General features: G+C 44.1%; 2 protein-coding genes across 4 annotated transcripts; one reads left to right on the top strand and one right to left on the bottom strand.

Annotated features, from left to right (window-relative positions):
- Positions 1-1,282: 1,282 nt before the first annotated feature.
- Positions 1,283-24,843, bottom strand: Smagp (small cell adhesion glycoprotein). Of its 3 annotated transcripts, none has more exons than XM_013018781.1 (4): positions 24,643-24,696; positions 24,425-24,496; positions 9,502-9,585; positions 1,283-2,008 (listed from the first exon to the last, which is right to left on the bottom strand). In XM_013018781.1, exons 1-4 carry the CDS (start codon positions 24,689-24,691, stop codon positions 1,881-1,883), a joined length of 333 nt encoding a protein of 110 aa, XP_012874235.1. In that variant the 5' UTR covers positions 24,692-24,696; the 3' UTR covers positions 1,283-1,880. The 3 variants fall into 3 exon arrangements, with proteins under 3 accessions (XP_012874235.1, XP_012874236.1, XP_012874234.1); XM_013018782.1 differs by lacking the exons at positions 1,283-2,008; positions 24,643-24,696 and adding exons at positions 6,901-8,680; positions 24,766-24,843; XM_013018780.1 differs by lacking the exon at positions 1,283-2,008 and adding an exon at positions 6,901-8,680 and having other exon boundaries at positions 24,643-24,682.
- Dazap2 (DAZ associated protein 2) lies at positions 2,363-7,131 on the top strand. The gene is made up of 4 exons (XM_013018779.1): positions 2,363-2,571; positions 3,580-3,698; positions 4,375-4,620; positions 5,737-7,131. The coding sequence occupies exons 1-4, from the start codon at positions 2,559-2,561 to the stop codon at positions 5,863-5,865; spliced, it is 507 nt and encodes a 168-aa protein (XP_012874233.1). The 5' UTR covers positions 2,363-2,558; the 3' UTR covers positions 5,866-7,131.

Below are 24,843 nucleotides of genomic sequence, written 5' to 3'. Positions count from 1 at the left end.
TTCCTGCCGAGGCTGGCTTTGAACCTTGATCCTCAGATCTCAGCTTCCTGAGTAGCTAGGATTATAGGCGTGAGTCACTGGTGGCTGGCTGCCGACTTTTTTTTTTTTTTTTTAAAGGCTGTAGTCTGTGTTTCCTAGGCTGTTCTTGAATTCTTGGACTCAAATGATCCACCCACCTTGCTATTCTAAGTAGCTGGGACTACAGGCATGCCATGCCTAGCAGAACTAATATCTTGAATTCAGATCTACCTCCTGCATTCATACTGGCATGGAGTACTATAGTCAACACAACTTCAGGGTTCTTAACTGAACTCCTAGAAGAAGCGTAAGAGCAATTTCCCCTGAGCACTAGGTGGAGTGGGGATAGATCAGTGACTTCCATTTCAGGTTCTGGGGTAGGATCCCTTTTAGGATCTGACCGAAAACGTTAAGATCTAGACAAGATTTGCCTTATCTGACTTCCAAGGAGTTATTTATTAATTTGTTTACTAATTACTGATTGCAAACTCATGCTAAGAAAAGTACAAGGCCCCAGGGATGATAGTCCACTAAAAACAGTGCTTTTCAAACTCTGCGACCTGACCTGTTAATTCAATATGAAATCACAGTCAGAACTGGAAAAAGAAAAAGAGAGAAGAAAAGTTAAAAACAAAAAAGGACAGATAATATCATAGTGTGGTAAACATAGAAAGATAAGCTACTTTGGAGGCTGAGATCTGAGAAGTGAAGTTTGAAGCTAGCCCAATAGGAAAAAAGCCTTTGAGAATCTTATTTCCAGTTAATCAGTAAAAAGCCAGAAGTGGAAGTGTTAAGAGTTCTAGCCTTGGGCAAAATAAGCCCAATGAGAGTATTAGGCCTGAGTTCAAGCTCCAGCATCTACACACACACACACACACACACAAATTACTAGGTCATATAACATTATATAAGGTAATAAATGTGTATGCACATGATCATTATTTAAGGTATATAGCTGTGAATTTGATCCAAAAATTGCATTTGAAAGGGTTTCTTTCCTTTCAGAACAATGCCTGGCACTTGTAAGTGCTCCTCAAATATGTAAGTGTTGAAAGGCTGCCCACCATCAAGAAGATTAGAGTCAGAAATGAGGAAAAGGTAAATAACATAGGCTTCATAATAATGATGCTAGTCCAAATCAAATTTATAATGTGAATATGTTTACTACTAGGAACAAAACCTAAAAGTACTCCAAAAACAGTATCAGACTACCAGACTTTTATAGTACCTTAGTCATGCTAGGCAATATTCATTGATTAAAAAAGAAGTAGAAGAAGAAACGAAACAAAACTCAAACACTGATCTGGGAACCTGGGAGTCAAAAACAAAATATTATTCTGTAATCTGTTTGGGACAAATCTCTTGATCAGTTAAGCTGAAAAACAGGAATGCTTCTAGGAGCACTGCCTGCCACACAGGTCAAGCCCAGGATGAGACTGTGCCATTAGGGATGCTCTGAGAACTCTAATACAATCCTGGAGACAAAAGCAAGAGATTACCCAGTTGAAGTGGGTTATGGGTCCTTTAAGTGGCTTAATGAATAGTTATCAGGATTATATTTACCAAGAACTTTTCTCTCCAATATTCTCCTTTTTAGATGCTTTCCTTTTTACCTCTTCTTTGAATCAGGTGGAAAGTCCATGAGAGTATAATCCTGTATGGTTTTGTGTAGCTACATGGTCATACTTGTTTGTGCATGTATAACAGGTATTCAGCAGATAGTTTGGAATGAAGAAAGGAAAAAACAAAGTAATCCTACAAGATGCCATCTTTACCCTTATGGACAATTAAGTTAGAGGCAACGAGATACACAAAATATCTTCGGGTAACAGATCCTGTAGCAGGTGCCAAAGAAAGGGCTGTCACCGACACTCCAGCAAAACCCCACAAAAAACAAAACACATCCCTTCCTTTGAGAAACACCCGGACCCACCGAAGCATGAACAACTTGTCTCAGGAACATATAGGCAGGAAGACTCCCGGGTAGGGTCTGTTTCAGAAAAAACAAAAAATCGACGTGAACTGGATTGGCAAAACCAATCTTTCTGGAGCTTAAAATTAAGTTGAGCTTGGTAGAAGAGGAAACGTAAGATAGACCAAGATTTGGGGAACATACTTTGGGTAGTTGGGAAAAATGTATAGGAATCTATGTTCCTGTGGAAATACTGCCAAGGTGAGGCGACCTTGAGTTTATGAACACTGGAGGAAAGACCCGCTTTCCAGACAATACCTGTACATATTTGGTTTTCCTCCAGTTGAGGTGACAGTGGCGTGGGGGGGGGGGGAGGGAGGGGAGCCGGGAATAAAGGAACTAGAGCCGGTGGGTGGAGCCAGCGCGAGTAGGCGGAACCTCGCGGACAGCCGCCGTAGAGATTGGAGGCTGAACGAAGGGGGCGGGGTTTCCGGCGGCAGCTTACTCGGGTGTCGGGTGATGCCGGGGGCGGACGCCCCATCACGTGACACGGAAGTGACTCTGAACAGGAAGAGGACGAAAAAAATAACCGTCCGCGACGCCGAGTCAAACCGGACCCGCAGACACCATGAACAGCAAAGGCAAGCAAAGGGGGCGATTGAGGCCAGCTGGGGGAGTAGTGTTGGCCTGGAATGAGCGGGTTCGGAGTCTCGGGCCACTAAATGGCAGGCTTGGGGTGGAGTGTGCCGCTCTCCGCGGCCGGCCGCAGTTCTGGGGCCTGCACCTGATGCCTTCGTCATCCCTAAACCTCGGCTGGTCGCTCCGGCCCGGCCCTTGGGCTCTAAAACTCTGTGGCGCAGTTTGGAGCAGCGGACTCGGACGTGTGTGGGGGGCCTTGCTGTGATGGGCACCTGCCAGAGCAAATAGGAAGCTAGAGCTGGGATTTGGGTAGGCCAATGGCGAGCCGGCAGAGGCGGGGCGCCGCGCTCCAGACAACAGGCAGGGCCGGGAGCTTAACTAGTGAGGTGCCGTCGCTGGGGGGCGGGCCGCGCGGCCTGCAAGATTACTTTAACCACCCGCCCCGGCCCTTTGCTGCATTACAGATCTTCTCTCCAGCAAGGCTAGAATGAATTTCTCCCCGTGCCCGCGATCGTGCCAGTTTATTTGTCAGCACTATCCCGTTCTCTCTGTCTCCGATCTCTCAGCTCACTCTACTCGCTTTTATCTGGAAGTCGACCTTGAATAGGACTCTGTGAGGTTAATAATTAGAACCACTGTTAGCTAGAGTCTGGGCAGGTTGCGGCTCAGCCAACAGAGACTGCCCCGAGCAGAAGCACCGTAGCTACATCAGCACCTTGGACATTCCAGAACTTCAGGATCAGGTCCCCAGATGGGTCCTGCATTCCGGAGACCGCTTGAGTCCACTTAGATTTTTCTCTTAACATCGGCATGCTACGTCACAACCCAGCACCTTCCTTTATAAGGCTATACACACAATGCCTTTTTTCTTGGCTCCAGAAATTAGGCCCTTGGGGGCAGTCTGTTTGCGATCTGCGTTCTCCCACCAAGTTAGGTATCCGGTATGTCTTGCTGCGTTTTGGTGGCTTTGTAATAGTAGACAACCTGCATTTACCCCCTTTGTATTTCAGGTCAATATCCAACGCAGCCAACCTACCCTGTGCAGCCTCCTGGGAATCCGGTATACCCTCAGACTTTGCAGCTTCCTCAGGCTCCACCCTATACTGATGCTCCACCTGCCTACTCAGAGGTACTTCCAGTTGGCCAAATTTGATCTAGTTGAAAATATACTTAGACCACAGTCCTTAGCTAAGTCTGACTTCACAAGCAGAAGAGTGCTTATATGAAAAATCTAAAATATGAGTTGGGTACCATGGCTCATGCCTGTAATCTTAGTTACTCAGGATGCTGAGATCTGATGATTGAGGTTAAAAGCCAGGTCAGGCAAGAGAATGCAATTAGACTCTTTTGTCTCTAATTAACCAGCCAAAACTAGAAATGGAGCATGTGGCTCAAGTCGTAGAGTTCCAGCCTTGAGCAAAAAAGCCAAGGGACAGCATGAGGCCCTGAGTTCAAGCCCCAGCACCAGCACAAAATAAGAAAGAAAAGAAAAAAACTAAAAATTTATATAATTGGGCAATTTCATGTTACTGATCACAGGCAGAGATTAAGAAATTGAATTTGTGTATTTCCAGCCTAATATTAGCTTTATCAGGAAGTGATCCAGGAGAATACTAATGCTGTGGGGAGGCAACTTGTAGAACTCCCAAGAATTAAGAATTATGAGTCAGGAAGTTGAGACAGGAGGATCAAGAATTCCAGGCTAGCCCTTGTCCCAAAAAACAAATAACAAAAAGAATGGACTCATTAAGGAAATTTCAAATAGGAATGTTATAAAGTAACGTTTTGCCTTCTCTTCTCTTCAGCTGTTTCGTCCAAATTTTGTGCACCCAGGGGCTGCCACAGTCCCCACCATGTCAGCTGCATTTCCTGGCGCCTCTCTGTATGTTCCTATGGCCCAGTCTGTAGCTGTTGGGCCTTTAGGTTCCACAATCCCGATGGCTTATTATCCAGTTGGTCCCATCTATCCTCCTGGCTCAACAGTGCTGGTAGAAGGAGGATATGATGCAGGAGCCAGATTTGGAGCTGGAGCGACTGCTGGCAACATTCCTGTGAGTATCACCTGGTCTTTGGATAGCTAAATTGTCTAAAGTGACTTCATACTATTCTCCCACTATCCCTGAAACATAGCTGCTGGTATTTGTGTAACCAATGCCATGTCACAGGCAAAAACTGATTCAAGAAACTGAAGTATGGTAGATGAATAGCACTTGACATGTAACTTGATTCCTTTGTCCCTGCCTTGTGAGTCTTGCTTACTGCTTCCCCAGTTTATTTTGGTAAAGTAAACTGGTGTGGTAATGATGATTAGTCATTCCATAAGCATGCTCTTAACATTTGCCATAAGCATGGTGTTGTGCTTAGAACCCAGATGATTTAACAAAAAAAAAAGTACAATGTTAACATTATGTGAAAATTGAACTACATAATTTGAAGGTAGAGACAGGATGGAGAAAGATGGGAGAGAAAGATGGAAGGGGTGACATTGATCAAGATGCATTGTACTCACAACCTGACTTCTGAAATTGAAACCTCTTCATACAACTAAACAAACAATTGAAAAATAAATAAAAAAGTAGAATCCATAATCTCTGGTAAATAGCTTCCAGGAAGGTAGGGATTCTGTTAGCATTTCCTGCTTAGTTCTCTAATACTTGGATTTAGAGCCCATAGGGTCCTTGATCAGGCCAGTATTCAGGAACCAAAATCCATGTTGCTGGGATGGTGTCATTAGTGAGCATTTAGGAAATTTAGCGATTTACCTAAAAACAAGAGGGCTGAGTATGTTGCTCAGTGGTGGAGCATGTCTTTAGCACATGCAAAATACCTTCTTCCTCAACAAAACCCAAGAAACCCACTTAGGCATCCTGTGGGATTTGGCCATGGGCCTAGACCCTATTCTGATTTTGGGAATGTGAGTGGGAGTGACTTCCTACCTTAAAAAGGACAAGATGAACGTCTTAGAGCCGCTGGATGCCAAAGCCTTGAGTGAGTGCTAGGCTTCCTTTCCTATTGTGTTACTGGGTTCAGGTCTGTCTGGTGACACAGTTCATTAGAGTGTTATTAATAGGCACATTGCCATCTTAATAGACACTTTACTCCACACATAACCCCCTTCCCTCGTTCCAGCTGCCCTATGCCCATTCTACTTTCTCCTTTCCTTTCAGCCTCCGCCTCCTGGATGCCCTCCCAACGCTGCTCAGCTTGCAGTCATGCAGGGAGCCAATGTCCTTGTAACTCAGCGGAAGGGAAACTTCTTCATGGGTGGCTCCGATGGTGGCTACACCATCTGGTGAGGAAGCAAGGCCACCTCTGTGCCGGGAAAGACATCACATACCTTCAGCACTTCTCACAATGTAACTGCTTTAGTCATATTAACCTGAACTTGCAGTTTAGACACATGTTGTTGGGGTGTCTTTCTGGTGCCCAAAACTTTCAGGCACTTTTCAAATTTAATAAGGAACCATGTAATGGTAGCAGTACCTCCCTAAAGCATTTTGAGGTAGGGGAGGTATCCATTCATAAAATGAAGGTGGGTGAAGCAGCCCCAAGGATCTTCCTTTAATTCCTCTGGAGTAATACTGTACCATACTGGTCTTTGCTTTTAGTAATAAAATATCAAATTAGGTTTGAAGGAAACTTTGATCTTCCTAAGAATTGAAGTTGCCAAATTATTCTGATTGGTCTTTAATCTCCTTTAAGTCTTTTGATTTATCGTTCCTGTTCAATGAAACGCATTAGCTGTCTGCCTTTTCCATTCTCCGTCCCATGTGGCATCTCCATCCTGTCTTCCATCCCCCTCCAGCCAATCTCCATTGACTCAGTGGTGCAGGATAGAAAGGCAGTCAGATGGGTTTCCTTCTTTCCTTGCACTTCTCACACTTGCCATCTTTCAGCTCGTCTTTCACAAGGATCCTCTGAAGCCCCCATTTTCTTCTGTTTTTGTATCTCAGGCAAAAATGGAGGGTGCCTTTTGGACCTCCTCACAGGTTGTCTCTGCATACATGAACCCAACTGAAATTTGCTTTGGTGCCAGAAAAACTGAGCTTTGTTGAACCTAAGGATACCAGTGTAAACTATCCCATAAAAAAAGTTTAAAATACGATAGGCAAGAGCATGCATTTCAAAAGCTTGACTTTAGAGCCAAATTAAGAGGTATTTCAGATCAGCAATTGGTTACCATTTTTGGTCAGTGACAGACGCAGCCAATCATGGCTTTCAATTCCTAAGCTGAGTGAATAGATCTGATGGTGAATGTCTCACTGTAAAGTGACTTGAGTCCAGTGAAATCTCTTAGGGTTAAGAACATTTCAGGGATCCTTAATATTTGATTTTTGTTTTCTGAAATTGGATTTTATTTTATCTTATAATTTCAGTTCATCTAAATTTTGTGTTCTGTACATGTGGTGTTTGACTGTACCATTGACTGTTATGGAAGTTCAGCGTTGTATGTCTCTCTCTACACTGTGGTGCACTTAACTTGTGGATTTTTTATACTAAAAATGTAGAATAAAGACTATTTTGAAGATTTGAATAAAGTGATGAAGTTGCATTACACCTCACTCCAAGGATTCTTTATTTAGCTTGTTTTATTTCTTCTCCACGTATCTTAATGTCCCACCTAGATACTCAGCAAGGTGCTGCTATTAGTATTTTCTTTAATAAAGGCTTTGAAATACATCCAGAAGTACAAGGCTAAGATTTGACTATTTCTATGAGTTTTTCTTTAGATAGTATATGTTTCTTTACTTTACCACCCAAACTCTTCCAGATTCTGAGAGTCAGAACCTAATCTCAGGAGAAAAGGAAACAATTGGTTCCCCTCATTTGCTTTCAAGTTTAAATTGAGGAGAATGCCTTAGTGTAACATTTGTATACCTTCAGGGTGATCTTCAGTTTGTCTCTAGGGTTCTCTGAAAAATACTGGGACTTCTAGAGTCCAGGTTGCCAGATTGCTTCCTCCACCTTTGGCCCTTACCTTAGGTGGGCTTGAACTTGGACAATAGGGAATACACAAAGACCTCAAAGGAAGTCTTAATTCCAAAGAAAATAGAGCAGCTAATAAGATTTATACCAAAGTATTACACCTTTTAAGCACCTCTCCCTGTGTACATAAGGAATGGGAAAATTTGGGCCCTTGCTAGTATAGAGGCCAAATTAACTTATTTCCCAGAGTATGTTCCCGAAGATGGAGTCATGTTCCTGAAGATGCTCCCCTGGGTGAAGCCTCCTGGATCATCCTTCTCTTAAACTCCTAACATAGTTCTGGGAACTTGTGCAACTTCAGAGTTGTTGCTTGGGCAACATATATACAGAAGAGTTAAATAAGTGAAAGAAAATGTCAATGTGTAAGCAAAGATAAGTCCAAATGTAAACGTAGTTACTTTTTGCACCTGAAAATCTGGTTTCTGCATCAATGAAAAAGTTTAATTCGGATAAAAAATAGCATGAGGTTGTTGGGGAATATGGAAAGAAGGGCTCAGATTAAGGAATATAGCACATTTATCAGGAGGTAAGATCCCCAGTTTCCTCTCCTTGATGGCTTGGCCTCTTAGTATGCTATCCAGCCTCTAGGAAGAACTATGGATAGCTCCCTTCGGGATAGCATAGGTATCCAGGAGGGGACAGAGTAGATCAAGCAACAAGCTCACTCTTTTTCCTCCCCTTTTAACCTGTAGAAGGCACATACTCAACTATTCCTTTGCTGGCTAGTCACAAATACCAGTGCTATTACAAAGGCCTGATTAATGGCATCATAAGCAGCTTTCTCCACATCCCGGGTCTCTGGAGTCAGTGATGCTGGCATTTGGACCTTTGTCCTACAAGGACCTTGGATTGGCCCACGTTCACTGACTTCTAATACAATTTCACCTAACACATTAAATAGTGTGAGTGCTGGAGCCATGAATTGGCTCCTTAGGTCTGGGAACTGTTAGATGAAATACTCTTCCTTTTCTCTGCTCTTAGTTGAGTCAGTCTCCATCTGGAGGATGGCGCTGGGCTCGCCTTCTGCAGGTTCATACGTCACGTAGGTGCCTTTGTTCTTGTACAGGTAAAAGAAGATCAAGATCACGACCGAGAGCAGGGTGAGGAAGACCACGGTGATAACAACTTGGAAAGGAGAGGGAAACGGAGACGGGTTTCAGGATTGGGGATGATTCAGGAATTCACTGGATCAACTGATGAAACCATTTCCTCACTTTTCATAGAGGCTCATGTTAATGAACTAGTATCTGCTTCCACATCTGTGTTCCTAGACCAAGCTCAGAGGCCATGCGATATGGTATCCAGACACCATGCTTTTGATTTCTAACACAACTTAACTCCTAAACCAGTTCCTGATGATGGTGAGAGAAATACGAAGGAGGGAAATGAAAAAAAGTAGCTTATCCTGTTAGATGAAGAGTACTTTTAAATCCATAGCTTCCTGTAGTGGTTCCTCACCCCTCAACAAACCACATATATCCTCATCCCACTCACTCAAGTGTAATGTCCATATGCACCAATATCTTTTTTTTTTTTTTTTGGTCGGAAGTGGGGCTTGAACTCTGGACCTGGGCGCTGTTCCTGAACTCTTCAACTCAAGGCAAGCACTCTACCACTTGAGCCACAGTGCCACTTTCGGTTTTCTGGAGATAAAAGTCTCACAGGCTTTCCTGCCCGGGCTAGCTTTGAACCACGATCCTCAGATCTCAGCTTCCTGAGTAGGCATGAGCCACTGGCACCAGACACCAGTATCTTTTTTGTGGCTACCTTCCAACCTCTCATTTACTGGCCATGATTATAACTCTGTGTGTGTGTGTGTGTGTCCCAGTAATGGATGGGGTGTTTTCCATACTAGGGTTCCAGGCTGACCCTACAGCTAGATGGCCTCTGACCCTCCCCCAAAGAAAGGAGGGTATCCTTTGGATTTGGGGAAGAGCCATTGTTACCTGCAATGAGTGCTGTGCTGGCTTCTTCCACTTCTGGAGACAAGGTTTCAGTAGTCTGAAGTATTGGGGTGGTCATCAGCTCTTCTGGAAAGTTTAGAAAAGCAGGGGGGAAATGGGTTGAAATTTGTCCTTCAAATTCCATCATCCACTGTCTTTCCTATTTAAAAGTGGTCATTACAGTAAATCCAAATAGGATAAACCTAAAGAATAGAGAAAATAAACTACGTCCCAAAGATGATTAACATCTTTTTAAGTAGTGGCTTTAAGCCTGACTATGTGAGCTGGGGAAAATAACCCCATTTCTCATCTGCAAATAGGCGCTCACTAGCTACTTCACTAGGGGTGATTCAGTAAATAACTGTAAGGGTAAGTCATTGTTAGGGAAGCACATTTTTAAATTAATGAGATCAAATGATGTGTGTTCAGCATACATAGTTAAGGTCATATGGCGTGTGTTGCGTTTTCAGTGTTTTTACATACTCTGTATGTTATGTATATATGTGCTGGTATTGTAGATTGAACTCAGGACTTCTCACTCTCACTTGGCTTTTTTGCTTAAGGCTGGTGTCTACCATTTGTACCACAGCTCAACTCTGACTTTTTGCTGGCTAACTGGAGATAAGAGCCTCACAGGCTTTCCTGTTTGGCTGGTTCAAACTACAATCCTTAGATCTCAGCCTAGTAGCTAGGATTAGTGCCAAGTTCCTTACACACTCACTATTGGTGGCATTGGAGTTTTGAACTTAGGGACTTCTGTTGTTTAGGCAAGTACTCTTACCACCTGTGCCACACCTCCAGCCCATAATTATTATTTTAAGATAGTAAAATAATATTCCTCCCTTTCCAAAGTCCTTTTTCTCTATTCCCAGGATAGGTTGTATACTTTGAATGGCAGGAACAAAGCCTTTGCTATCCTAAAATATATCCTGTACCCCTCTTGGGTAGGTCTATTTATCCTTCAGTGTCTGAAAGCTCTAGTTAAGGCCATTCATTACCCCGGACCAGAACAGTACAAAACTGTATTCTCCAAAGTCTCTTCTAAGTGTTTGCACAGGAAGTCAGAAAACTCTTCTTAATTAGCATTTGGATGTGATGGTTTGAAAAGGTAACAATTAACTAGAGGTCATTGGAGGCTAGAGGTGTCCTGGGGAAGACAGGCTGGCTGGCTTTGAAATCATTCAGCCCTGCTGTCCTGCTTACACTTCGCCAGGCAGACACCTTGGGAACAGAATAGAGGGCAGACAGGTTAATTCTGGGGGCATTTTCCTCCACCACATCCACAGATCTCACAACTCTGCGCCTAAGAAAGAATGACCAAGAAAATATGCCTCACCCTGGGAAGAACATGTGCAGAGGGGCGTCTAACGTTCTAGTCAGGAGTGACCTCCCGAGGAAATAGTATTTGAACGAGGAGTGGGAGCAAGGGTCAGAGTTTGTTGGGTACCAAGAATAGGACACACTCTAAGCAGGGAGAAGAGCCTGGATGAAGGGACACAGTGGGAGCATGGCTCTTGTCCAGCGCCAGGACATACAGCCAGGGCAAAGGAAATGAAATCATCAGCATGCACAAGGCCCTGGGTTGGACCCCCAACATCATCAAAACCCAACAACACCTAAAATTCATATAGTAGATAACACATAAAATATCATTTAGGAACCGGGCGTGGTAGTACATACTTGTAATGCCAATCAGTACTCAGAAGACTGACTGTTAGTGATTAAAAGGGCAAGTTTGCTCTGACTTTGTATCCTGAACAGCATATTACTAGGTGACCTAGAGGAAGTGATAAACTCTCTCTGGACCTCAGTTTCTTTTCTTTTCTTTTTTTTTGGGTCCGGTCGTGGGCCTGAACTCTGGGCCTGGGCGCTATCTCTCAGCTCTTCAACTCAAGGCTAGCGCTCTACCACTTGAGCCACGATGTCACTTCTGGCTTTTTTTTTCTGCTTATGTGGTACTGAGGAATCGAACCCAGGGCCTCAGGTATGCAAGGCAAGCACTCTATCACTGAGCCACCTTCCCAGCCCCTGGACCTCAGTTTCTTGTCTGTAAAAATGGTGGTGGACTGGGCCAGCTCCTATCATGGATTCCACTGGTCTTCATCTCCTGGTCTTCACACCTTGGGGTTTGGGCTCTGTGTGTGTGTGTGTGTGTGTGTGTGTGTGTGTGTGTTTTCACAAGTTTGCTGGATTCATTCTAATAAATGAACCATGTCAACAGTGATGGGATGTCACTCTGGAGATGAAGTTACACAGCACTGATTTCCATCAAGGACAAGCCCTGAAGTGGATAAATCTGGTCTTGACCTCACAGCGCCTCAGTCACACTTTTCTTCCCTCAATCTCCCCTAGCCCTGTCCTCCACCTTCCCTCCATTCATCTGCAGTTCTATGCAATGGCTGATACTTTTGCCTTAACACCTTTGAGAATTTAAAGCTATCCCAAGTGCTGAGAAGATGACTATACATCAGAAGCTTAAACAAACAGATGGGAGTAACTTTAGTTGAATTAATCAACAACATTCTCCACAGGGACCATCTGCCAGAGACTGGGTCATGGGGGCTGGGAACGAACGCAAGGGGAGGTCACTGGGGGCCTGGCCTGTATCTCAAGGCTTCTGAGAACAGAAACACAGAAGTGCCTGGAAAGAGAATATGGAAGAGAAGACGAGTCATAGTTGGGAACATCTGCAAAGGATCCTGGTGACAGATAACAGGTGCTAATCACTGTCTCAAATTGAGCTAGGCATTCTTTTTTTTTTTTGTGCTGGTCCTGGGTCTTGAACTTAGGGCCTGAGCTTTGTCCCTTTTCTTTTGCTCAAAGCTAGCGCTCTACCACTTAAGCAACAGTGCCATTTCCACTTTTTTCTGAATGGTTAATTAGAGATAAGGGTTTCACACACTTTCCTGCCTGGGCTGGCTCTGAACCATGAACCTCGGATCTCAGAGCTAGGGTTACAGGTGTGAGCCACCAGCATCCAACTGAGCTAGATCTTTTTACAAACATCTTTATTATTAATCCTTACAGCCCAATCACTTTGAAGTGGGATTTCTGTTTGCTGATGTGGACCCTGAGGCCCTGGGAAAGTAAAGTTTAACATGCCTTTATTTCATATGATGCCAAAGTGGGTAGATAGGATCTGAATCCAGGGCTACCAGCTCCAAAGCTGGAGTGAGTTATTCACACTGAGCCTTCCTATCATTGTCCTCTTCTCTTCCAGTATAGAAGAAGTAATGAGAGGTAACTATGAAGGAGCATGACAAGCTTTACAAAAAGGTCAAGGGTATAAAAGGTGTGATCCATGCATGAGCTGGGAATGTGGCTTAGTGGTAGAGTGCTTGCCTAGCATGCATGAAGTGGGTTCGATTCCTCAGTACCACATAAACAGATAAAGCCAGAAATGGTGCTGTGGCTCAAGTGGTAGAGTGCTAGCCTTGAGCCAAAGAAGCTCAGGACTGGCAAAAAAAAAAAAAAAGGTGTGTGTGCCAGGCAGAAGACTTAGAAGAAGTTTGCCAGGAAGGTCTATGGATCTCAATGTGACAAATAAATATGAAAGTCAATTTCTTTTTTTCTTTCTTTTTGGTTGTAGGGGTTGAACCAGAGCCTAAGTGCTGTCCCTAAACTTTTTCTGCTCAGGGGCAGTGCTCTACCACTTTTGAGCCACAGTGCCACTTCTGGTCTTGGGGGTTAACTGGAGGTAAGAATCTCATGGACTTTCCTTCCCAGGCTGGCTTTGAATTCAAAAGCGTATTTGGTACAAGGACAAGGAAAGAGCTAGGACTGGTACTCGAGCCTGAATTCCCCAACCCCTTTTGCTTTTGTCTCCTATCTTTTTTGCCAGTCCTGGGGCTTGAACTCAGGCTTGGGCTCTGTCCCTGAGCCTCTCTGTGCTCAAGGCTAGCACTCTACCACTTGAGCCACAGCACCACTTCTGGCTTTTTTCTGTGTATGTGATACTGAGGAATCGAACCTAAGGCTTCATGCATGCTAGGCAAGCACTCTACCACTAAGCCACATTTGCAGCCAGCTTTTGTCTCTTATCAAAGAGAATAATTTTTGTGCTAAGGAGCATTAGGGGTTTGGAGACATGGGAAAATGAGCTCAAGAGAAGAGAAGTTGAGCCAGATATGGAGGTTCAGGCCTGGAATTCCAGTATTTGACAGCCTTAGGCAGGAGGGTCATCAGTTTGAAGCCACCCAGGACTTCACACAAAACCTTGTTTCCAAAGAAAACAACACATAAAAAACCACCAACAGAGCAAAACCTCAAACCTTTCCTTACAATTTATATTCTTTTCTTCTTTTTTTTTTTTTCTGTATAGTCCAGGTTGGCCTTGAAATTGCTTTGTAGCCTAGATTGGACTTGAATTCAAAATAGTCCTGCTGTAACTTGCTCAGAGCTGAGATTACTATACCTAGCTAATATTTATATTCTTAAAAGGAGAGGACAGACGAAACCAATATAAGTAAAAGAAATACTGTATTAGATGTTGATTAATGCAATATGGAAGAACAAGCAGGAAAGGGGTTAGAGAGTTGAGATATGGGTGGGAGTTGCAATTTTTTAAAGGGTTATTTGCCTAGCCTGTGAAAAGCTCATCCTCAGACCCAGGGGAAGGAACATCAAAGTCAAGGTAAGGCTGGCTCTAATGCTGAAAAGCTGGCTTATACTCTGCCACTCAGGAGTCATGGGGAGAAAGAGTCCTCAAGTGGGCTGAAGAACATGGGCTTTGTAGGCCAGGCAAGGACTTCATTGGAATGGGAAACTTTTACATAGATTGGGAACAGAAGCGGGCAGGACTTACACTGGAAACAAATGCTTCTTAAGCTCTGTGATACACAGCAATGTCCTGGAGATCTTGATAAAATGCACATTGGTGCCGTAGTGGGGGGGGGGGCAGTAGGGGCTGAAATTCTGCTAGATGTATGGGAGAGGCCATTTTGAACCTTCCCGAAGATTCCTGCTGCATGAGTGGGCACAGGTGAAACCAGTAGCTGACCAACCCACAGAACTTGTCATGCTTTTTTTTTTTTTCCTTCAGTAACATGTACTTGAAACAGATTGATTTCAAAGGATCCCTCTGACTGCACAAGGGACAACAGACAGAAGAAAGGTAAAGAGAAGGGTAGAAGGTTGTAGCAGTACGCCAAAGGGAACTGTCTTCTAATTTGCATGAAAATCAAGCAGCCAAATGAGATTGTTGTAGAAACACGGACAGGTATGCTGGTGCATGCCTGTAATCTCAGTGACTTGGGAGGTAGAGGTCAGAGGATTGAGGTTCTAGGCCAGTCTGGGGAAAAGCGAAAGCGTGAGACCCTATCTGAAAAATAACTAAAGCAAAAGGGCTGGGGCATGGCTAAAGTGATTAAGATTCTGTCAGTACTGCCCTCTCCCACCCTCCACCCCCACACACAAAAAAGCTGTGGGAATCAATCTATTCTGAAGTGAGGAGTGACAGGACTGGCTGTGAGGTGGATATCAACATTTTGGGCCCAAGTAACTGGATAGAAGTAGAGGAAAAGCTTGACAGCTTATCAGATATACAAGTGTAGATAGCAAGACTAGAATGTAGGGAAGGGCTTTGGACTGGAGATTTTTTTTAAAAAAATAAAAGAGCTGGGCACTGACGGCTCATGCCTGTAATCCTAACTATTTAAGAGGCTGAGATCTGAGGATCAAGGTTTGAAGCCAGCCTGGGCAGCAAATTGATGAGGCTCTTACCTCCAGTTAAACAGCAAAAAGCTAGAAGTGGAGCTATGGCTCAAATGGTAGAACGTAAACCTTAAGCAGAAAAGCTAAGGGACAGTGCCTCGGTACTGAGTTTAAGCCCTAGTATTGGTATGCATGCATGTGCATGCATACACACAGTCATCAGCAGAATTACAACCATGAGCACGGGTGAGCTCATCCACACAGCAGAGGCAGATGAAGAGTATCACACTGCTGCCAAAGGAGGCAAGAGCAGCAGACAGAAAATAAGGCACAGGGGCTGGTCACTGGATTTCACTAGAGTTCATGAATGACCTTTTCAACCCAAGTTCTGGGCAGGCTGGGGGGTGTAGCTGTGTGGTAGAATGATTGTTTAGCACGTACAAGGTCCTGGCTTCATTCCCTGGCTATCACACACACACACACACACACACACGCATATTTTGGTGAAATGCTGAATATAAATCTGTGGTTTAGGGTGGAAGGGTGGATTCAAGAGAGAAATGGTAGGAAGAACTGGAGGCAGAATATAAATAAACTCTTCTGTAAAGGTGAGCAGAGAACCCAGTCTGTGACCAGAGGGGAGCAAGAGTTGTTTTCATTTGTTTTTAGGATGGGAGAAATGCCAGTGTGTTTGTGTGTGGACAGGAATGACTCAGCTGAGAGGGAGCAACTGATAATGCATGAGCAGGACAGTGGCAGGAGCCACGTTCCTGGAGGGAAGGAACTCAGTACCCAAATCAAGGGGTGGGCTGTACACAGAAGCAGAGAAGATCAATCCTTTGTAATCACAGAAAAGCCAAGGACTTGGGCACAGATGCAGGTAGCAGGGAGACAGATGGCAAAGTGGAAGCTTTTCGGGCTTTGCTTCTGAGAACTTTAATTTTCTCAAGAAAACACAATGTGCAGGGTACAGGAGGCTAAGTTCTATGGATACAAGTTTGACAGTAGCTCAGGCAATAAAGTTCCTGAGACTCTTCAATTAACCTCCATAAAGTCAGAAGTGGAGGTGTAACTCAAGTGATAAGGCACTAGCCTTAAACACATACACGCACACACAAGCAAAAGCTGGATGCCTGTGGTTCAGACCTATAATCCTAGCTTCTCAGGAGGCTGAGATCTGAAGATTATCTAACCTTGAGAAAAAATGCTCAGGGACAGTGCCTGGCCTGGAGTTCAAGCCCTACTACTAGCCAAAAAAAAAAACAAAGAAAAGGACTTAATAGGAATCCCTGGAAAACTACACACAATACAAAATAGCAGCAGGAGTCACAACAAAGTTGAAGAATTCTGTGTGTGTGTGTTTTTGTTGTTGTTGTTGTGCTGGTCCTAGAGCTTGAACTCAAGACCTGGATGTTGTCCCTGAGCTTTGGGCCAGCCTTCTACCACTTCAGCCATAGTTCTACTTCCGTTTTTTTGGAGGGTGGTTAATAGGAAATAAATAGCTCAAGGATTTTCTGGCCTAGGCTGGCTTTGAACCATGATCCTTAGATCTCAGCCTCCTGAGATATTAAAGGCATGAGTCACCAGTTAGGCTGAAGAATTCTGAATAATTTTTATTTTCTTCTATATATTTTATCTTCCATATTTCTTATAATGAAACTGACTTATATAATTATAAAAGAATTCAAAATTTGCTGCTAGTTTAGGCACTGTCAATAGAAACATGGTCTCTAGTTATGCTGGCAACAGTTCATCCACTACTTCATCCACTCCTACACTGCTGCCACATCTAGCTTTGTGGTGGACCAATCGTATGGAATCAGGAGCTGCCAGAGAAAAGCCAGAGTGCTAGTACGTGGTGACTGTCTTCTAATAGCCAAAGTGTGACTGTATGAGAGGATTTAGTGTAGAACTGGAGAAGAAGACAAATGTTTTCAACACAAGAACATCTGGACAAAGAAGTCAAGGACTGGGTGGGTGCTGGTGGCTTGCCTCACGCCTGTGATCCCAGCTACTCAGGAGGCTGAGATCTGAGGATCATGGTTGGATGCCATGGGAAGTCTGTGAGACTCTTATCTCCAATTAACTACCAAAAAAAGCCAGAAAAGAATTCAATGGTAGAGCATGATCCTTAAGCAAAACAAAACAAAACAAAAAACTCAAGGACAGCACCAAGGCCCTGAGTTCAAACCCTACACCTAATTTAAAAAAAAAATCAATTTTAGGCAACTCTAGTAAAGAGTGAGCAGTTAATGTAACTGCCATCAGCATCACTTTCAGACTGAATTTTGGAGTTTTTTGGGTTTTTGTTTTTGTTTTGAACCTGTCCTGGGGCTTGAACTCAGGGTCTAGGCATTGTGTTTGAGTTTTTTTTTTTTAATGTTTTTATTGCAAAGATACTGTACAGAGGGTTTACAGTTACATGAGTAACTGTAACAATGCTAGAGCACTGTTACCCCCTCCTTTGTTTTTCCCCTACTATCCTTTCCCCCCCCCCAACTCCTCCCTCCTGCTACCCTCCTCCCCTTAAAGTTGTAAAGTTTGTTTTCAACATAGTATCTTATACATCTCATTGTTACAATGGGTCAGCCTGTATCTTTGTTTCAGCATTTGGTTATTTCCCTTCCTCTCTCCAAATTAGAAGAAAGTATATACAAGATGCAGGGCACCGACATCAAATACAGTGACATCAGCAGTTATACTTTTTTTTTTTTTTGCTTAAGGCTAGTGTTCTACTACTTGACCCACAGTGCCATTCTAGGTTTTCTGGTAGTTAACTGGAGATAAGAGTCTCAGGGACTTTCCTGACTGAGCTGACTTTGAACTGTGATCCTCAGAACTCTGCTTCCTGAGTAGGGAAGGTTATAGACTAGTACCTGGCTTGTCTTGGTTTCTGAGACATGGTTTTACTGTGTAGTCCAGAATCCTTCAGCCTCCCAAGTGCTTGGATTACAGTAATACACCACTATACCTGTCTTTAATTTGGGGACTTTTATAAATTGAAAGTCAAGTCCACCCCCCAAAAAAAATTGAAAGTCAAAATTCTATCAAAATTCTTTTCAAGCCAGGTGCTGGCAGCCCACATCTGTAATTTTAGCTATTCAGGAAGCTAAGATCTGAGGATCAAAGTTCAAAGCTAGCTTGGGCTCTTATTTCCAATTAACCAGTCAAAAAACTAGAAGTGGAGATAGGGCTCATGTGGTAGAGCAACAGCCTTGAGTACAAATGGTAAGAGAGCACATAAGGCCCTGAGTTCAAGCCATAATCCTACCAACTTTTTAAAGTAAAATAAAATGTTTAAGTAAGTAAAAAACTTTAATCTGGCCCAAGATTTTTGTCAGTCTAAATGTCACAGAGTATCCTGGGATCACCATTATAACTGATATACTGATATTTGTGATCTGCAGTTTATAAAGCACTCCAAGAATATATAGAGCAGAAATCTGAGGCCAGCTAGCAAGCTGGATCAAGCAACTCCCGATTATTTAATGGATGGCTGAGCAGCGTTTCTAATCTGTCTCTGATCTCAGGGTTCTTTCCACAAAACAACCAATTCTCCAAGTTTCCTGCTCTAGCTGCACATTTTGTCTTTTTACATATCCCCTGGGCTGTGTTCTTTGAGTTTTACTGTAAAATGGCAAGGTTACTCACTGTGGCAGTTTGCAGGTGTGACACATACCTGAATGTCTATTTGTAGAGGAATGCTGAAATAAACTGCAGCCCACCCATTTTGAAGACACTGAATAATTGTTTGGAAGGATGTGGTAGGCCAGGAGCAGTGGCGCATGCCTGTAATCCCAACTACCTGGGAAGCTGAGGCAAGAGGCTTGCTTGAGACCAGGTGTTCAGGACCAGCCGGGGCAATGTAATGAGACCTTCTCCCCCCTCCACACACAAAATCTCTCTTTTATACACATACACAGCCCAAGTTAAAAACAACAACAACAACAAGATTATAATCATGCATCCATATGTCTGTATGTATATAGGGAAGGTCTAGAAGGCTATTCCTGAAGGGAAGATACTCTTATTTTTTCTGATCAAGGCCTGGGCACTATCCCATAACCTTTTCACTCAAGGAAGGCACTCTACCATTTGAGTTACAGCTCTACTTTCAGCTTTGGCTGGTTAAGTGGAGAGAAGAATATCAGAGTTTCCTGCTGGGGCTGGCTTCAAACTATGATCCTTAGACCTCAGCCTCCTCAATAGCTAGGATTACAGGTGTGTATCACTGATGTGCAGCTAGATATCACCTTTTAAGCAAATAGACGACAACAATAAAGTAACTTCAGAATGCCTGGCATGAAAAGAGGAATCGGGTCCGGGGCATGTAGATCAGTGAAGGAAAGGCTTAGCATATTCAAGGTTCTGGGCTCAATTCCCCACCTCAAACCAACTCACCAACCAACCAATCAACCAAAAGCAAAACCAGCAATGGGATGGATTTTAACTTTCTCCCATGATGATCTTCAACCTCAGTATCGTTCTATCAGCTTATCCAAACCAAAACACAATAATGTTATTCTGCATCTTCCTTTCTCAGACTTGGGAAGATGATAGCACTATTTTCCCACTGGGTGGGCAGCCAGGGAAGGGGACCCCAGCAAGATACAAGGCCTCCCCAAATCCTAGCCTGCTCCAAGGACCTATCATCCATACTGCTCACTCACCTCCTTTCTGTTGACCCAGATACCGCATGGTTTCTTTGTGGCCCTTGTTCTCCCAGGCTGAGCTAAATCTCTTATCGAGAAGGCATCAGATCCATTTGCCACCGGAGGCTGCCAACCTACTTATTTGCTCTAGACCTGCCCAGCAAAGGGTGGCTCCCCCAATTCTCATTTCCGTGGGAACCTGCCCTGGAATCCTGCCCCTCTCCTCTTCCTTCGCTTTGATGTGTGCCGATGGCAGCAGGGCGGAGACTTTGCAAGCCATGGATCAAGATGGAGTTAATCAAAGTTGGCAGAAAATCCCGCCTCTGCCATAATTAAGCTGCCCCTTGGAAAAATTTTTCTTAATTACTGAAAATTGCTTAACTTTCTGGAACTTCAGTCTTTGCTTTGGCATAATGCAAATAACATTCACTTAAGGGGAGACTGATTGGGGTATATTGTATACATACCTCATGGAAATGTCATTGTGAAACCTTCTTCACACAACTAATGTATTCTAATAAGAAACAACATACTACCAAAGGTCCACACACACACCTGGGTGGGAGGGGGTATGAAAATGTTTTGTTTTGATTTTCTTTTGTGTGTGTGTGTATGCGTCCGAGACCAGATCTTAAACTTGATATCTGGCTGGTGTTCTACCATGCCTCCAACCCTGGAAATATTCTTAAATGGCTTTCATTTAAGGATTTTAAACTTTCTATAAAACCAGAAGGGAAAAATAAACTCTGCAATCAAATGCATATTTCTTGTATTTGCTTGGACCCACTGGTTAGAAGACCTGTATTATGTCTTAAAATACCAAAAACGATCAAGGTAAGGGCTGGTGGCTTGCTCCTATAATCTTAACTCCTCAGGAGACTGAGATCTAGAGGACTGAGGTTGAAAGCCATCTTAAAAAGTCTGTGAGACACCAACTCCAATTAACTAGCAAAAGGCTGAAGGTGTGGCTCAAGTGGTAGAATGCCAGCAAGAAAGCTGAGCAAGAGAACAAGGCCCCCAGTTCTAGCCTCCCATAAAGACGATACCTTGATGAACAAAATGAATAAGACAAAGCTTTCTCCAGAGGTATCTGGATGGCCAACAAGTGCATGAAAAAACAGTCACTGATAATCATTAGGGAGATGCAAATCAAAACCACAATCAAAAGCTGGGTGTCGTGGCTCCCATCTGTAACCCCAGCTGTATGGGAAGAGATTGGGAAGATAGAAGTTCAAGGCCAGCCCAGGCAAGAAGTTATCAAGACTGAATTTCAGCCAGTAGCTGGTCAAGTGAAGCAGGAAATCCTAAGGACTAGGAACTGGCTCAAATGGTAGAGCACCAGCCTAGCAAGTCCAAGGTTCTGAGTTCAAGCCCCAGTCCCCAAAAAAAATTGAACATGTATTAATACACAACAGAGTATGTGGAGACTAGTTTGATAGGGTGAAAAGAGCTGCTTAAAGTTGTGTCTGCTACACCCATAAAAAGAAAGAGAAGCTGGGAAGGTGGCTCAGTGGTAGAGCACTTGCCTTGCATGCCTGAGGCCCTGGGTTCGATTCCTCAGCACCACATAAGCAAAAAGAAAAAAGCTGGAAGTGGCGCTGTGGCTCAAGTGGTAGAGTGCTAGCCTTGAGCTGAAGAGCTGAGGGACAGCGCCCAGGCCCAGAGTTCAGGCCTCATGACCAGACCCCCCCCCCAAAAAAAAAACATAAAAGCTTGACATCTCGGCCTCTATTTTGTTTATGTTTTTGCTCTAAGCCATTCAATCACCATGGATTCCTAAAAAGACACGACTAATCAATAATGTCTTTATGGTAAGGGACCAACTATCCCTAAGGAACGACAATGTCTCCTAAGGTCAGGCCACTTACTAGACAACAATAACTTGCTTCAATGACAGATCATGATCAGCCAGACCACACTGCAACTGGGACTGTTTAATAATTATGCATGCCTCTCTCCTCCTGCTCCCTCTCCCAATTCTTTTATCTATAAAACCCGGAGACCATGTCTGTGCCCCTGAAGATGGCTCAAGATGTACTGATATGCTGTTTTCCCAGCCTGTGCAGTCTGTGCCTGTAAATACATCTGCTTCCTCTGCCCTTCATCAGGTCTCTTTATCTGGTGCGTAGGGATGGGTGCCAGACCTGACATGTACAACTATTGGAGTTTGAGTCTGATCTCAGCAGCACATGCGTGTAATCCCAGGTGACTTGAAAGTTTGAAGCTATGGCTTCATAATGAGACTCTCCTCCACATTCTTGAACAAAACAAAGGAAAAAGGAAAGAAGGGAGGAAGGGAGGAAGAAAGTGGGAAGGGAAGGGAAAGGAAGGGGGAGAGGGAGGAAGGAATGAGGGAAGGAAGGAAGGAAAGAGAGAGGAGAGGAGAAAAAGGAAGGGAAAGGAAGGGAGCCAACCTAAGTCCATCAACAAATGAATAAACAGAATGTAGTATGCACATACAATGGCATATTACTCAGACTTAAAAAAGGAAATTGACATATACAACACCACAGAGGAATCTTGAAGGTGTGATGCTAAGTGACAGGCCAGACAGCAAAGGATAAATAATGTACCATCTGTTTTTATAGAAAGTATCCTGGGGGCTGGGAAGGTGGCCCAGTGGTAGAGTGCTTGCCTCACATGCATGAGGCCCTAGGTTCGATGCCTCAGCACCACATAAACAGAAAAAGCTGGAAGTGGCACTATGGCTCCAGAGCTGGCCTTGAGCTGAAGAGCTCAGGGACAGTACCCACGCCTAGAATTCAAGCCCCATGACCAACAAAAAACAGAAAAGAAAAAGAAAAAAGAAGAAGAAAAGGAAGTATCCTGGGAAGTCAAATTCGTAGAAACAGAAAGTAGAAAATTGCCAGGAGCTGGGAAGAAGGCACAGGGGGGTTAATATTTAATAGATGTGGGGTTTCAGTACTAGAGATTGGAGGATGGTGATGGAAACACAAGGTGGATGTACTTAAGACCACTGAACTGTACACTCAAAAATGATTGCAACAATAATACTTGTAGTCCAGTTGTTTTTACCACAATTGTGTGTATGTGTGTGTCAGTTCTGGGGCCTGAACTCATGGCCTGAGCGCTGGCCCTTCGATTTTCCCCTTAAAATTAACACTCTATTACTTGAGCTACAGCTTCACTTCTAGCTTTTTGCTCGTTACTTGGAAAAAAGATCCAACTGCCTTTACTTCTCCAGGCTGGCTTTGAACTTTGATCCTCATATCTTAGCCTCTTGAGTAGCTAGGATTACAGGTATGAGCCACCAGTGCCCTGCTTGCCACAAATTTTAAAAAAGGGAAACAAAAACAAACAAAAACCCATAGTTCTCAACCCAAGGGCTAATTCTGAGCCAGCTAGACAAATATTACCTCTATTTACCGGAAGTTTTTGCCTTCCCTCCTGAACATTCTCCAAGGCAAACCCCAGCTCTGTCGCTTCACCCAGGGCCTGTATCTGTAGGGTGTGCAGACCTCTTCCTTTCTCTAGGATAATGTTGGAGGCCCTCCTCACTCAGTAGGCCTATGGCAACCATTCCAGATTCCTGGCTTTCCTCACTTTTCTTATCTCTTCTCACCAGATACCTAAAAGTGTGCATGCTGTGAATGGCAAATCACAGGATACAGCATCTTCAGCTTGCCCTGGGGCTGTCACTCACCTGCTCCCACGGGTAAAGCAGGGAATACTAGTTCTAATGGCAAATAAGACTGTGCACGTGAAAACAAATGAATATAGACCAACCAAGAGCTTACCCCTCCCCTCACCCCACCCAGCATAGAGAGAGGCAGGGAAGAGGGAAAGGAGGTAATGACAATCAACTATCTACACCTAAATGTGATAATGCATGAAATGGAAAGACTCTTGTTGTAAAGAGATAGCACCAGGTCTGGAATACCATCAAGGAACAATGGAATTGGATTCTAGACCAGTAGGATCAGAGGAATGAAATTAGAAGTTAGTATCCCTTTCCAGGACTACAGGTGTGCAGTGCTATGCCTGGTTTTTGATGCCTCCCTCCCCCCCTTTTTTTATGCTGGTCCTGGAGTTTGAACTCTGGGGTCTGGGCACAGTCCCTGAACTTTTTTGCTCTTAAACCACAGTTCCACTTCTGACTTTTGGGTGGTTAATAAGAGTCAGAAGGACTTTCCTGCCCAGACTGGCTTTGAACCATTGATCCTCAGGTCTCAGCCTCCTGAGCAGTTACAGGTATAGGTGTGAGCCACCAGTGCCTGGCCTCAGAGCCATTAAAAATACATTTAAAAAAATTTCTCTGTTTTATTTGAAAGATTTCTTTTCCACGTTTAATTACGGCAGTTGCTGCCACATTCTTTGCCACAGCTCTGGATTATTACAATGGTGACTGTAAAACCACTCCTTTAGGCTCGTAAAAGAACATTACTAGCCAAGGTTACAAAGCATAAAGCGGTAGCAGCAAGAACTGGTCAGGTCCACACTAAGGGACACTCTCTGGTGGCCTCCAGCTTTCCTGGGTGAGGCAGGCAGGGAGGGGGAGGTCTTCCCATCCCGGCTGAGGCCTAAGGAACTCCAGAACTGGTCTGGCCACGAAGGACAAGAATCAATTCTCTCCCTTTGGATAGCAAAAGGCCAACACCTACCTCCAGGAGAAGGCGTGGTCAGGAGGCTGTTCATCGCTGCTGGGGGGTGAGCACCTGGAGGGAGGGGCAGATCTGGAGGAAGGAAGAGAAAAACAAGAATGAAGCTGGGGACTTTTGGACGGGATTGTTGGGCCTAGAGATCCCGGAAAGGCTTTGGTGTCAGGTTTTCCTGAGTCCCTTCCCCTGTGTCCGTCCTCCTGTCCCCTTTTTAAACTCACCCTCAACCCTTCCGTTTTGTGTCTCCCTGAATCTCCTTATGCTAATCATCTCTCCTCCAGGGCAGATCGGAGTACTTAGGATGTGTCACCCTTGTGACCCTCACACCGGCCCCCCACTTTTACCCAGGAGATCTCTCAAGAGCCTCTGAGAAAGTTGGGCCAAGGCAAGCAGCGGATGGGATTTGGCCAAAGCGCGACTCG

Source organism: Dipodomys ordii, unplaced genomic scaffold (assembly GCF_000151885.1).
Source record: "Dipodomys ordii isolate 6190 unplaced genomic scaffold, Dord_2.0 Scaffold42, whole genome shotgun sequence".
Classification (NCBI taxonomy): Eukaryota; Metazoa; Chordata; class Mammalia; order Rodentia; family Heteromyidae; genus Dipodomys; species Dipodomys ordii.
This window is presented reverse-complemented; position numbering and strand designations above follow the sequence as displayed.